This window comes from Pongo abelii, chromosome 20 (genome assembly GCF_028885655.2).
Source record: "Pongo abelii isolate AG06213 chromosome 20, NHGRI_mPonAbe1-v2.0_pri, whole genome shotgun sequence".
Taxonomy (NCBI): Eukaryota; Metazoa; Chordata; class Mammalia; order Primates; family Hominidae; genus Pongo; species Pongo abelii.
The window spans coordinates 17543779-17557310 of NC_072005.2; the positions used below are offsets into that span (position 1 = coordinate 17543779).

Here is a 13532-nt window from a genome sequence, read left to right on the forward strand (position 1 = left end):
TTCTTTGGTTCGCGTCTCCGCCCGTGTTGTTTTCTGGGTTTCCTTCTCGCCCGCCTACCTCGCTCCCTGCTGCTGGTCCCCGCCCGCACTGATGGTGCATTCTCCAACTTGTCCCCACCCATGCTTTCTTCTGGTCTCCGCCTCGGAGCCTCAGTTTCCCCATCTGCAAACTCCGGACGCTGGAGACGCTGTTTGGAATGTGAGATGGGAGTAATTTGACTAAGGGAGGACATGGGAGGGGCAGGCTGGTTGGGGAAGATTCCTGGTGACAATAACTTCAACCACCCCAGTAGGGCTGTGATAGATAATTACAGCAAGCCCTGCTTAGGAACTTTGCACGCACCATTTAGCTGCCTAGAACACTCCTCATGCACTCTTCGTCCGGTTAACACCGACTCCCTTCAGGATGTAACCTCGGAGAGGATCCCATACAGCTGTCAAGTTTAGCAAATAAAAATACAGGCCGTCTAGTTAAATGTAAATTTCAGATAAAAGAATAAATGTTAGCTGGGCGGGGCGCACCTGTAATCCCAGCTACTTGGGAGGCTGAGGCAGGAGAATCGCTTGTGCTCAGGAGGTCAAGGCTGCAGTGAGCTGAGATCACACCCACTGCACTGCATCCTGGGCGACAGGAGACCCTCTCTCAAATACATACATATATACATACATACATAAATGTTTCTATGTCCTATGTCTACATGAGACATAGTAGTACTAAAAAATTATTCATTGTTTATTTGAAATTCATATTTAGCTGGGCAACCTGGGTTTTACCTGGCATTTGGCCAACCCCTGACCATCCTGAGTAGCTCAGTCTGTTAGACTGAAAGCCCAGCGAGGGTAGGAACGAGGGGCCAGGTCTGGTTCTCAATGCGAGCACACAGTAGGCACTTGCTGTATACTTGTCACAGATGTAACAACTAGAGAATGGCAGATGAAATATAAATATGTCATCATTTGTTCCTATTTTACAACTTAAAATATTAAAGCCTCGGCCGGGCGCAGTGGCTCACGCCTGTAATCCCAGCGCTTTGGGAGGCCAAGGCGGGTAGATCACCTGAGGCAAGGAGTTCAAGACCAGCCTGACCAACATGGCCAAACCCTGTCTCTATTAAAAATACAAAAAATTAGCCAGGCATGGTGGCGCACGCCTGTAGTCCCAGCTACTCGGGAGTCTGAGGCAGGAGAATCGCTTGAACCTGGGAGGCGGAGGTTGCAATGAGTATAGATCGTGCCACTATACTCCAGCCTGGGCGACCAAGCGAGACTCCGTCTCAAAAAAAAAAAAAAAAAAAAAAAAAAAAAAAAAAAAGCCTGGGCAACGTAGTGAGATCCCCGTCTCTACCAAAAAAACAAAAACAAAACAAACAAACAAAAACAACAAACAAAAAAACCACCAAAAAATTAGCCTGGCGTGGTGGCTTGCGCCTGTGGTTCCAGCTACTCAGGAGGCTGAGGCGGGCGGATCCCTTGAGCCCAAAAGTTGGAGGTTGCAAGAGCCGTGATCGCGCCACTGCACTCCAGCCTGGGCGACAGAGTGAGACCCTGTCTCAAAAATAAAATAAAATAATAAAGTAAATAAAAATATTGAGCAGGGCGAGGTAAGGGGGTATTAGAACTCTATTCCGTCCGACAGATTTTTCTTAACACGCAAGTGCGCCGCCCGCCCGCTCTGATCCAGAACCAGATAATCCGCCATGCGAAGGCGCTCCCGGAGACCCCGCCCAGCCAGTGCCTGGAATTCCACCATCAGCGCTTTATTCCGAGTTTCAGTGCTGTCCTGGGTTAACCTGAAAGCAATCTCCGAGGCTCCCCTTTCTGGCTTTCGGGGAGCCAGAGACTGACCGGACACTTGGCTCTGCAGGTGCAGACCTGGGCCAGAGAGAGAGAGGGCCAAGGAAGTCCACAGTGGAGAGAGGGCTGTGCTGGGGGTTCCAGGAAGACTTCCTGGAGGAGGGGATCTTGGAGCTAGGCCTTGAAGACGAGTTTGTCAAATGAGGAAGGGCATCCGAAGCCGAGGGAACGGCAGGAGGGAACGCTGGGGAGGGGAGACAATCTGGAGAGTTCCAGAAAAAGCAAGTAGGACTCTTTCCAGAAGTTTGGGCAAGATTTTCCCTGGACCAGGGCGTGGGTTCTCCAGTACTCGTCCCTCCCGGTCACTGAGATGCTCTGAGTTTCCGGTCTGAACCTGAACATAAAGAGGTGTAGTCCCTCCTTTCTTGAACGGGAAAACTGAACGCACATACGTACTTGCCACGCCTAAGGCTGCGGAGTGAGCAGATGGAAAATGCGGGACTCAAAACCTCCCCTCTCTGTAATTTGCACTGCCCTGTGCCAAGCTCTGTCCTTTCTTCCATTCCTTATTCCTATTGTCAGCCTCGCTGCTCTAGGACCCTAAAAATTTGGTCTCATGTTGCCCGGGGAACAACATTTCGCTACACCTACCCCCATAGCGCCTCCCGCTCCGTCTCTCCCTTGCATCAGCCAATGGAAGCGAGGATTTTCAGACGGTGGGCGGGACGTATCCTAAAATACCCAATGATGGTCGAGAATAGTTGAGCACTTTCCTAGTCAAGCCGCGGAGTGGGCGGGGCCTCCTGCCCAGACTTGAAGCCACACAGGCAGGTCGGGCAGGCGGGTCGCAGGTTGTAAATCCATGTGGCGGGGGCTTTGGACCCTGGCGGCCCAAGCGGCACGTGGGCCTCGCAGGTGGGGCTACAGGGGAAGGGGTGTGACAGCTTGGGGTGCTGCTTGGACCCCAGACCCACTCCCTGGGTTTTAGGGGCCCAATTCCCTGCGGCAGAGCAATCATTCGCGTTCTTCCGTGCCTCAATCGTCCATGACCCTTGCCGCAGAGCCCATATCTGGGTCTCCTTCTGGCCTCACAGTCTCTAATCCGGTCACCCTTCGGCCTTCAGAACATCCAATTTGTGCATCCCCCAGCCGCAGAACCCCCCCACCTGGGGCATCTCGCGATCATCGAGCCCTCGGTCTACTTGACAATGAGGCTGAGCCTCCCAGGTGCGCTGATTCGCCTCCCCTCCGGTTCCAGATTGTGCACTCGCCGGAGCAGCGGCCCACCAGCCCCCGGCTCCGGCGCCACCATCTTCGCGCTAAGCTCTGGCCAAGGCCGCTGCGGCATCGCGGTGATCCGGACCAGCGGCTCCGCCAGCGGTCACGCCCTCCGAATTCTCACGGCACCCCGAGACCTGCCCCCTGCTCGCCACGCCAGCCTGCGCCTCCTCAGAGACCCCCGCTCCGGGGAGCCTCTGGACCGCGCACTGGTACTCTGGTTCCCAGGTGAGGGTCCCCAGGTTCCGAGCCTCCTATAGGTCCCATGACTCAGTTTCCCCCTTCCAAGGGTTTGCACTGGCTGTGCTGTCCTCCTGACTGTCAGCTGTCTGCCACATTAGGTCCCCAGAGTTTCACTGGTGAGGACTGCGTGGAGTTCCACGTGCATGGAGGCCCGGCAGTGGTGAGCGGCGTCCTGCAGGCCTTGGGTGAGTTGCAGCCTTGGGTGAGATGCTTGGTCCTCCCAATGGGCCTGGGTGGGGACCAGGGGGTGTCAGACTGGGACCTTCCTGCAGGCAGCGTGCCAGGGCTTCGACCGGCGGAGGCAGGCGAGTTCACCAGGCGGGCGTTCGCCAATGGGAAGCTGAACCTGACCGAAGTGGAGGGGCTGGCGGACCTTATCCACGCAGAAACCGAGGCGCAGCGGCGGCAGGCCCTCAGGCAGCTGGACGGGGAGCTGGGCCACCTCTGCCGTGGCTGGGCCGAGACCCTCACCAAAGCAAGTCCCCCATTTGTCCATTCTCTCCCTCAGAGACCCCATCTGTTCAACCCCTGCATGAGACACCCCTTCAATCCCGCATTCATTCCCTGCGTGAAAGCTTCCGGCCTATGAGCCGCCAATCTGGCCCCTGAAGTCGGGCTGGACAAATAGGTTGTGGGAAGGTGGGTTTCTGGGTGCACACACCACCTCTGGTCTCCCTGCCCCGCCAGGCTCTTGCCCACGTGGAGGCCTATATCGATTTCGGCGAGGATGACAACCTGGAGGAGGGGGTCCTGGAGCAAGGTGGGTCTACCTGCTGGTGGGGGAGGAAGACACCTCGTATCAGCCCTCAAAGGCTCCCCTCACTGTTTCTCTCTGCCTGCCTTCTCTCACCCACAGCCGACATCGAAGTACGGGCACTGGAGGTGGCCCTGGGTGCACATCTACGAGATGCCAGGCGCGGGCAGAGGCTCCGCTCAGGGGCGCACGTAGTGGTCACTGGACCCCCCAATGCGGGCAAGAGCAGCCTGGTGAACCTGCTCAGTGAGTAGGAAGCGGGAAGGGGGCGGGGCCTAGTGCCAGGGGCGGGGCCAAGAGCTGGGTAATTGAGTTGTCAGGTCTAAAGATCCCTCCAGACGTGGGGTAGAACCTGGGGGAGGAGCTCCCTTGTCTCCACCCTCTCCTCTTCTTCTGACCCTCCCCCAGGTCGGAAACCCGTGTCCATCGTGTCCCCGGAGCCAGGGACCACCCGTGACGTGCTGGAGACCCCGGTCGACCTGGCCGGATTTCCTGTGCTGTTGAGCGACACGGCTGGGTTGCGGGAGGGCGTGGGGCCCGTGGAGCAGGAGGGCGTGCGGCGCGCCCAGGAGAGGTGGGCGGACAGGGTGGTGATGGGAGGGGAACGCGGGGCCCTTTCTCTGCCTTTTCTCCCTGTTGCGTTTACTTTTCGTTCTTCCTGAATCAGAGAACCTGCTAAGCCCTATCAAGCATGGATCTCAGGGATTTGGTTCTTTTTTTTTTTTTCCCCCTGAGACCGAGTCTTGCTCTGTCGCCCGGGCTGGAGTGCAGTGGCGGGATCTCAGCTCACTGCAAGCTCTGTCTTCCGGGTTTAAGCAATTCTCCTGCCTCAGCCTTCCAAGTAGCTGGGATTACAGGCGGGAGCGACCACGCCGAGCTATTTTTTTTTTTTTTTTTTTTTTTTTTTTGTATTTTTAGTAGAGATGAGGTTTCACTATGTTGGCCAGGTTGGTCTCTAACTCCTGAGCCTCGGCCTCCCAAAGTGTTGTGAGCCACCGCACCTGGCCTGGTTTTTTTTTTTTTTTTTTTTTTTTTTTTTTTTGAGACGGAGTTTTGCTCTTGTTGCCCAGGCTGGAGTGTGCAGTGGTAAGATCTCGGCTCACTGCAACCTCCGCCTCCCGGGTTCAAGCGATTCTTCTGCCTCGGCCTCCCGAGTAGCTGGGATTAGAGGTGCCCACCACAATGCCAGGCCAATTTTTTGTGTTTTTAGTAGAGATAGGGGTTTCACCATGTTGTCCAGGCTGGTCTCGAACTCCTGATCTCAGGTGACCCACCTGCCTCGGCCTCCCAAAGTGCTGGGATTACAGGCGTTAGCCACTGTGCCCGGCCAGTGATTTGTTTCTGATTAAGTCCTGCCCCCAGCCCTCCGGACATGTTTCTCATCCCTAAGCGCTCCGCCCAGCCCTCACGTTCTGCCCCGCCCTCTCGTGCTCTGTCCCGCCCTGGCACTCTGCTCTGCTCCTTGCGGTCTATCCCATCCCCTGTGCTCTGTCCACCCCCTACATTCTGTCCCGCCCCTCGTGCTCTCTACCCCGTCCCCTGTGGTGTGTCTGGTCGTTCTTGCTCTGCCCAGCCACTCATGGTCGCCCCACTCCAGTGCTGTACCCGGCCCCTTTTGCTCTGTCCCAACCCCTGTGCTGTGCCCTGTCCCTCTTGCTCTGCTCTTCCCCCTGCACAGTGCTCTGCCTCTCTTGCTCTGTCCCGCCTCCTGTGCTGTGCCCCGCCCCTCTTGCTCTGCCCCGCCTTCCTGTGCTGTGCCCCGCCCCTCCTGCCCTGCCCTACTCACTGCGCTGTGCCCAGCCCCTCCTGCTCTGTCCCGCCCCCGCACCGTGACTGCTCCTCTTGCTCTGCCCTGCCCCCTGCACTGTGCCCCGCCCCTCTTGCTCTGCCCCACCTCCTGTGCTTGGCTTGGGCCCCCAACATTCTGCCGGTCCCCTGGTACTCTACTCCTCCCTCCCCACCTCACGCTTTGCAGCTCCCCCAGTGCTCTGCCTGGCCCCTCTCACTGTCCCTCCACCCAGTGCCTTCTTCAGTTGCTCAACTTGGGATCCCCGCTCAGTTGACCTTGCTCCCGTAGGCTGGAGCAGGCTGACCTCATTCTGGCCATGCTGGACGCCTCTGACCTGGCCTCTCCCTCCAGTTGCAACTTCCTGGCCACCGTCGTAGCCTCTGTGGGAACCCAGAGCCCCAGTGACAGCAGCCAGCGCCTCCTCCTGGTACTGAACAAGTCGGACCTGCTGTCCCCGGAGGGCCCAGGTCCCGGTCCTGACCTGCCCCCGCACCTGCTGCTGTCCTGTCTGACGGGAGAGGGGCTGGACGGCCTCCTGGAGGCGCTGAGGAAGGAGCTAGCTGCCGTGTGAGCCCCCCTCCCACTCCCAGCCTCCCCTGACCCACAGTTTAACTGTGGTTCCCTCAACTTCAATTTCTGTACCTACAAAATGGGTACAACCATTTCCCCTTCAAGGGATGGTTGTAAAAGGTCGGGAGAGACCATGTCTGTTGTCTCTTCCAGGTGTGGGGACCCGTCCACAGATCCCCCGCTGCTGACCCGAGCAAGGCACCAGCACCACCTCCAGGGTTGCCTGAATGCCCTCGGCCACTACAAGCAGTCAAAAGACCTGGCCCTGGCGGCAGAGGCGCTGCGGGTGGCCCGGGGTCACCTGACCCGGCTCACAGGTGGAGGGGGTACTGAGGAGATCCTGGACATCATCTTCCGGGACTTCTGTGTGGGCAAGTGACAGGATCCAGGGAAGTCGCACCCAAGCTGCGTGGAGACCCAGGAGCCTAAGGGGATCTGGAAACAGTTTAGGCCAATTGGGATTCTCATTCACCTGGGAAAGAACTTGTTGATTCTCAGTGAAGCAACACAGCTGAGAGGTAGTGAGAGCCCTGCAGGGACTCCCTGGAGATTCAGGCCCTGGAATGGGGCTGAATGGAGGTCCCGTTCGACCCTTGATGCTGTGGCATCCGGGTTGGGATGGAGATAGGAGGATCTCAGTATATTTGTTTCGTAGTTTTTAATTTATTTTGCAAATACCAAAGGAATGTAAAAAAACCTCAGGTGATCTAGAAGTGTTTATTTTCTTCCCTTCCCATTCCCTTTCCCTTTCCTTTTCCCCTTCCCTTTCCCCTTCCCCTTCCCTTTCCCCTTCCCCTTCCCTTTCCCCTTCCCCTTCCCCTTCCCCTTCCCCTTCCCTTTCCCTTTCCCCTTCCCCTACCCTTCCCTCCTCTGTCTATTGCCCAGGCTGGAGTGCAGTGGTGTGACCTTGGCTCACTGCAACCTCCATCTCCCCGGCTCTCCTGCCTCAGCCTCCTGAGTGGGATTACAGGCATGCGCCAGCATGCCTGGCTAATTTTTTTGTTTTTTGAGACAGAGTCTTGCTCTGTCACCCAGGCTGGAGTTCAGAGGTGCGACCTCGGCTTACTGCAACCTCCGCCTCCCGGGTTCAAGCGATTCTCCTGCCTCAGACTCTTGAGTAGCTGGAACTACAGGCATGCACCACCATGCCCAGCTAATTTTTATATTTTTAGTAGAGACAGGGTTTCACCATGTTGACCAGGCTGGTCTTGAGCTCCTTGACCTCAGGTAATCTGCCTACCTCGGCCTCCCAAAGTGCTGGGATCACAGGCGTGAGCTACCACGCCTGGCCCCAGAAGTGTTTCAACATGGAAATTTTCCTTAGCACTTCTCCAGTTGTCATGGCTTAATGTGTGTCTTTCCAGAACTTTGAATGTTTGCATACTTGTGGATGTGCCTTTCAAATATGTTTGTCTTGTGTATCATATATAAATGGTATTGTGTTCATTGCTCTACAAATTGTCATTTCTTTTTAAAAAAACAGAATTATGGAGATGGGGGGTCTCACTATGTTGCCCAGGCTGGTCTTGAGCTCTTGGACTCAAGCCATCCTGCTGTCTTGGCCTCCCAAAGTGCTGGGATTACAGGTGTGAGCCACTGTGCCTGGCCTCATTCCTTTTTTAGTCTTTAGTCTTCTTTCTTTTTTTTTTTCTGTGTGTGTGTGTGTGTGTGTGTGTGTGACAGAATCTCGCTCTGTTGCCCAGACTGAAGTGCAGTGGTGCCATCTCAGCTCACTGCAGCCTCTGCCTCCTGAGCTCAAGCCATTCTCGTGCCTCAGCCTCCCAAGCAGCTGAGATCATAGGTGTACCCTACCATACCTGGCTAACTTTTGTATTTTTAGTAGAGATGGGATATTTGTCATGTTGCCCAGGCTGGTCTCGAGCTCCTGGCCTCAAAAGATCTGCCCATCTTGTCCTCCCAAAGTGCTGGGGTTACAGGCGTGAGCCATCATACCCACTTTTTTTTTTTTTTTTTTTAAGATGAAGTCTCACTCTGTCGCCCAGGCTGGAGTGCAGTGGCGCGATCTCGGCTCATTGCAAGCTCACTTCCCAGGTTCACGCCATTCTCCTGCCTCAGCCTCCGAGTAGCTGGAACTACAGGCGCCCACCACCATGCCTGGCTAATTTTTTGTATTTTTAGTAGAGACAGGGTTTCACTGTGTTAGCCAGGATAGTCTTAATGTCCTGACCTCGTGATCTGCCCGCCTTGGCCTCCCAAAGCACTGGGATTACATGCACATGGCACAGCACCCAACCTTGCCTCTTGTATCTTTAAAAATTTCTTTAATTAGTTCAATTATTAATTAATTAATTAATGATTTTTGAGATAGGGTCTCACTCTGTTGCCCATACTGGAGTATAGTGCCGCATTCAGGGCTCACTGCAGCCTCGAACCCTTAGCCTCAAGGGATCCTCCTGCCTTGGCCCCTCGAGTAGTTGGGACCACAGACATGCACTACCGTGTCCCATGTCTGGCTAATTTCTTATTTTTTATAGAGATGGGGTCTCCCTATGTTGCCCAGGCTGGCCTTGAACTCGTGGACTCAAGCGATCCTCCCACCCCAGCCTCCCAAACTGCTGAGATTACAGGTGTGAGCCACCACACCAGGACAACCTCTTGTATCTTAAAAATGACTGGCAAGGCCGGACGCAGTGGCTCATGCCGATAATCCCAGCACTTTGGGAGGCCATAGGTGGGCGGATCACGAGGTCAGGAGATCGAGACCAGCCTGCCTAACATGGTGAAACCCCATCTCTACTAAAAATACAAAAAATTAGCTGGGCATGGTGGCACGTGCCTATAGTCCCAGCTATCGGGAGGCTGAGTCAGGAGAATTGCTTGAACCTGGGAAGCAGAGGTTGCAGTGAGCTGAGATCATGCCACTGCACTCCAGCCTGGGTGACAAAAGGAGACTCTGACTCCGTCTCAAAACAAACAAACAAAAATCTGACTGGCAAAACCGAGGGGCCTTTCTCCTTCTATAAGCTGAATATTCATTCATTCATTCACTCACTCCATGAATATTCATCAAACTCCTGCATCCAGCATCGTACACATCATTTTATTGAATCTTCACCACAGCACGATGTTGTGGCTATTTTCTTCCAGTTTTACAGATGAGAAAACTGAGGCTCACGGGAATAGTTACTTCCTGGAGTTTCCCCAGCTTTGGGGTTTGAACACAGGTCTGTTTGACTCCAAATCTGAGTTTGCTGAGGGCCTCCTGTGCAGCAGGCAGTATGTTGGGGTCACAGAGGGGAGCAACAGGCTTGGTCCCTGTTCACATTAAAGAAGTGACAAGAGGCCAGGTGTGGTGGCTCATGCCTGTAATCCCAGCACTTTCGGAAGCCAAGGTGGGCAGATCACTTGAGGCCTGGAGTTTGAGACCAGCCTGGCCAACGTGGTGAAACCCCATCTCTACAAAAAATACAAAAATTAGCCAAGCATGGTGGCACACGTCTGTGGTCCCAGCTACTCGGGAGGGTGAGACAAGAGAGTCACTTGAACCCCGGAGGCAGAGGTTGCAGTGAGCGGAGATCACGTCACTGCACTCCAGCCTGGGCGACAGAGCGAGACTCTGTCTCAAAACAACAACGAAAAGAAGAGACAAGAGGTCATTACAGTGAGGCCTGATGGCTGCTTTTTTTTTTTTATTTGAGATAGAGTCTTTGCTCTTTTGCCCAGGGTGGAGTGGCACGATCTCGGCTCACTGCAACCTCTGCCTCCCAGGTTCAAGCGACTCTCCTGCCTCAGCCTCCCGAGCAGCTGGGACTACAGGCGTGTGCCACCACGCCTGGCTAATTTTTGTATTTTTAGTAGAGACGGGTTTCACCATGTTGGCCAGGCTGGTCTCAAATACCTGACCACAAGTGATCCACTTGCCTCAGCCTCCCAAAGTGCTGGCATTACAGGCATGAGCCACCGTGCCCAGCCTTTTTTTTTTTTTTCTTTAAGTAAAGATGCGGGTCTTGCTGTGTTGCCCAGGCTGGTCTCAAACTCTTGGCCTCTGGTGATCCTGAGACCTCAGCCTCCCAAAGTGCTGGGATCACATGTGTGAGCCACCGTGCCTGGCCTGATGGCTGCTTTGGAGCTCATAAAGAGGAGACGTGACCTAGTCAGGCAACTTAAAGTGGGCTGCCTGGCAGAGGTGATGAGTGTTGAGATCTGAATGGTAAGGATGCCAGATGGAGGAGGCTGGGGAGGGCACCCCAGGCAGAGGGCACTGAATATGCAAATCCCTTCATATGCATATCCCACTGACACATAGTTCACTGGATTACATATCCCACTGATGCAGGAACTTCACGGTGTGTTCAAGGAATAGTGAGATGGTCAGGTTTTTTGTTGGTTTGTTTGCTTTTTTTTTTTTTTTTTTTTTTTTTGAGACAGGGTCTTGTTCTGTCGCCCAGGCTGGAGTGTGGTGGTGTGATTGTGGCTCACTGCGACCTCCGCCTTCCAGGTTCAAGCAATTCTCCTGCCTCAGCCTCCCAAGTAGCTGGGATTACAGGTGTGTGCCACCACGCCCGACCTTTTTTTTTTTTTTTTCTTTTTTTTTTAGACAAGCCCTCTCCCTTTCACCCAGGCTGGACTGCAGTGGCTCAATCATGGCTCACTGTAGCTTCCATCTTCTGGGCTCAAGTGATCCTCCCACCTCAGCCTCCTGAATAGCTAGGACTAGGACTATAGGCGTGCGCCACCACGCCCAGCTAATTTTTAAATTTCTTTTAGAGATGAGTTCTCACTATGTTGCCCAAGCTGGTTTTAAGCTTTTGGGCTCAGGCGATCTTCCTGCCTTGGCTTCCCAAAGTTCTGGGATTACAGGTGTGAGCTACTATGCGTGGCCTTTTTTTGTGGGGGGGGGTTGGGGGGGTCTCACTCTGTCACCCAGGCTGGAATGCAGTGGCACAATCACGGCTCACTGTAATCTTCAACCTCCTGGGCTCAGCTGGTCCTTCCACCTCAGCCTCCTGAATAGCTAGGACCACAACCACCATGCCTGGCTAATTTTTTAATTTTTTCATGGAGACAGGATCTTGCTATGTTGCCCAGGTTGGTCTCAAACTCCTGACCTCAAGTGATCTGTCCGCCTCGGCCTCCCAAAGTGCTGGGATTACAGGCGAGAGCCACCGCGCCCAGCCAGAGGTGGTCAGAGTGGCTGGAGCAGAGGAAGGGAGGAGAGAGACGAGGGAGACCATTGGAGAAGGGATGGAGGGGTCTGATAGGCAGAGGTTCGTCTGAGATTCTTGGGGGAGCCTGACGTGGCGGGGACCGACCAGCAGAGGGCGCGTCGCGCTAACAGAGGCGGTCCCCAGCAATCCTCCCATCAACGCTCCCGGTGCCCCACCCTCAGCGGATCTAGGCCTCCCGCACTCACCTGGTGGCATGTGAATGGTTAACTTCCCCTGACAGGGGGTGGAAACTGAGTCGCGAAGAGAATCAGGGTCTTTTCTGGAATCAGAAAAAGATCTCCACCTCCAGTGGTTGAATATACAAACTTTCTGGTTTCAGCGGACACAGAGTCTGGGAGGCGTCCGCGGCAGACAGAGGGCACGAAAAGGGCCTAAGGAGGCCCGCAGAGTTTCCCGACTACCCAACTAAAGGAGACCTCAGGGCCGGGCACGGTGGCTCACGCCTGTAATCCCGGCACTTTGGGAGGCCAAGGTGAGTGGATCACCTGAGGTCAGGAGACCGGCCTGGCCAACGTAGTGAAACCCCATCTCTACTAAAAATACAAAAGTTAGCCGGGCGTGGTGGTGCACATCTGTAATCCTAGCTATTCAGGAGGCTGAGGCAGGAGAATCGCTTGAACCTGGGAGGCGGAGGTTGCAGTGAGCCAAGATGGTGCCACTACACTCCAGCCTGGGAAACAGAGTGAGACTCCACCTCACATTAAAAAAAAAAAAAAGAAAAGAAAAAGATCTCCACCTCCAGTGGTTGAAGATAGAAACTCTCTGGTTTCAGGGGACACAGAGCCTGGGAGACATCCCGGGCAGACAGAGGGCATGACAAGGGCCTAAAGAGGCCACCAGAGTTTCCCGACCACCCAGCTAGAGGAGACCCAGGCCTGATTTTATTTACAGGGTTCCTGGCAATATGTCACTATTTGTTCATTTCCTTGCTTGTTCAACCAAATCAACAAATTGGGGCTGGAGGGGCGGTGGCCAGAGTGGGAGGGATCACACCATGAGCTGAGTCCACAGATGTTACTATTGCCCCCATCAGGAAACCAAACCGATGCCCAGAGAAGAAAAGCAATAATGTGGATCTGCGGGTGAGGGGTGGGCTTGAAGTGGGGAGGGTCCTGAAGGCTCCCAGGAGGGGTGAGCTGGGCCTGTGCCTGGGTGGGGTTGGAGATGCTCTTTGGACAGGATGCTGGGGCCCCGCCTGCCTTCCCCGGGGCCCTGGCACACAGCTGGCCTGAGGTCCTTGGCTACATTCCCTTTTTTCCAAGAAGGGTGAGGTGGTTTGTGGGAAGCAGCCATGGGGGTTATTTATAGAGGCTGCAGGAAATCCCCAAAGAGTCTGAGACTTGCCGGGCGGTTGGACCTCAGGGTCAGGAAGGGGGCCTGATCCGCCAATTGCTCGACCGCCACCCCCCTGTATTCTGCCCCCACCCGGTTCCTGAGGAACCACCAGCCTGGGACAGTCAGAGCTTTAGGGTCAGGGCTGGAAAGAGGGAGGGATGAGGCTGGGAGGGAGGTTTCCAAAAGGGGAAGCAAGGGCTATATCTGGGACATCAAGAAAGGCTGCCTGGAGGAGGGGGTCTCTGGAGCTGGGCTTCAGAGGAAGAAGGGTTCATTAGACATGGAAAAGGCTTTCTAATCCAAGGGCACAGCACAAATTAATGCATGTTGAGTCTTTTACAAAGAATTAAAAAGTCCAGGATAGCAGGAGGCAAAAGGGGAGTCACAGATGTGCTAAGGAGTTAGACTTTGTTCTAAGGGTAATAGGGAGCCATGGAGGGTGTGTGAGCAGGAGAGGGCCTTGGACAGAGTCTGTAATGGAAAGACTCCTCTGGACCAGCACAGGAGCCATACCAGAGGCAGCGGCTGAGGTGCAAGTGTACAGGGGCTGAGCCAGGGCCAGGTCACTGGGGTCGATTAG

General features: G+C 54.7%; 1 protein-coding gene across 4 annotated transcripts; it reads left to right on the forward strand.

Moving 5' to 3' along the window:
* Positions 1-18: 18 nt before the first annotated feature.
* On the forward strand, positions 19-7886 carry GTPBP3 (GTP binding protein 3, mitochondrial). 4 transcript variants are annotated; one of them, XM_063719337.1, is made up of 9 exons: positions 19-210; positions 3053-3300; positions 3414-3500; positions 3588-3790; positions 4003-4075; positions 4172-4315; positions 4478-4643; positions 6147-6425; positions 6582-7886. In XM_063719337.1, the coding sequence occupies exons 1-9, from the start codon at positions 92-94 to the stop codon at positions 6805-6807; spliced, it is 1545 nt and encodes a 514-aa protein (XP_063575407.1). In that variant the 5' UTR covers positions 19-91; the 3' UTR covers positions 6808-7886. The 4 variants fall into 4 exon arrangements, with proteins under 4 accessions (XP_063575407.1, XP_024094086.3, XP_063575405.1 ...); XM_063719335.1 differs by lacking the exon at positions 19-210 and adding an exon at positions 1729-2709; XM_063719336.1 differs by lacking the exon at positions 19-210 and adding an exon at positions 1729-2709 and having other exon boundaries at positions 6210-6425.
* The last annotated feature ends 5646 nt before the right edge of the window (positions 7887-13532 follow it).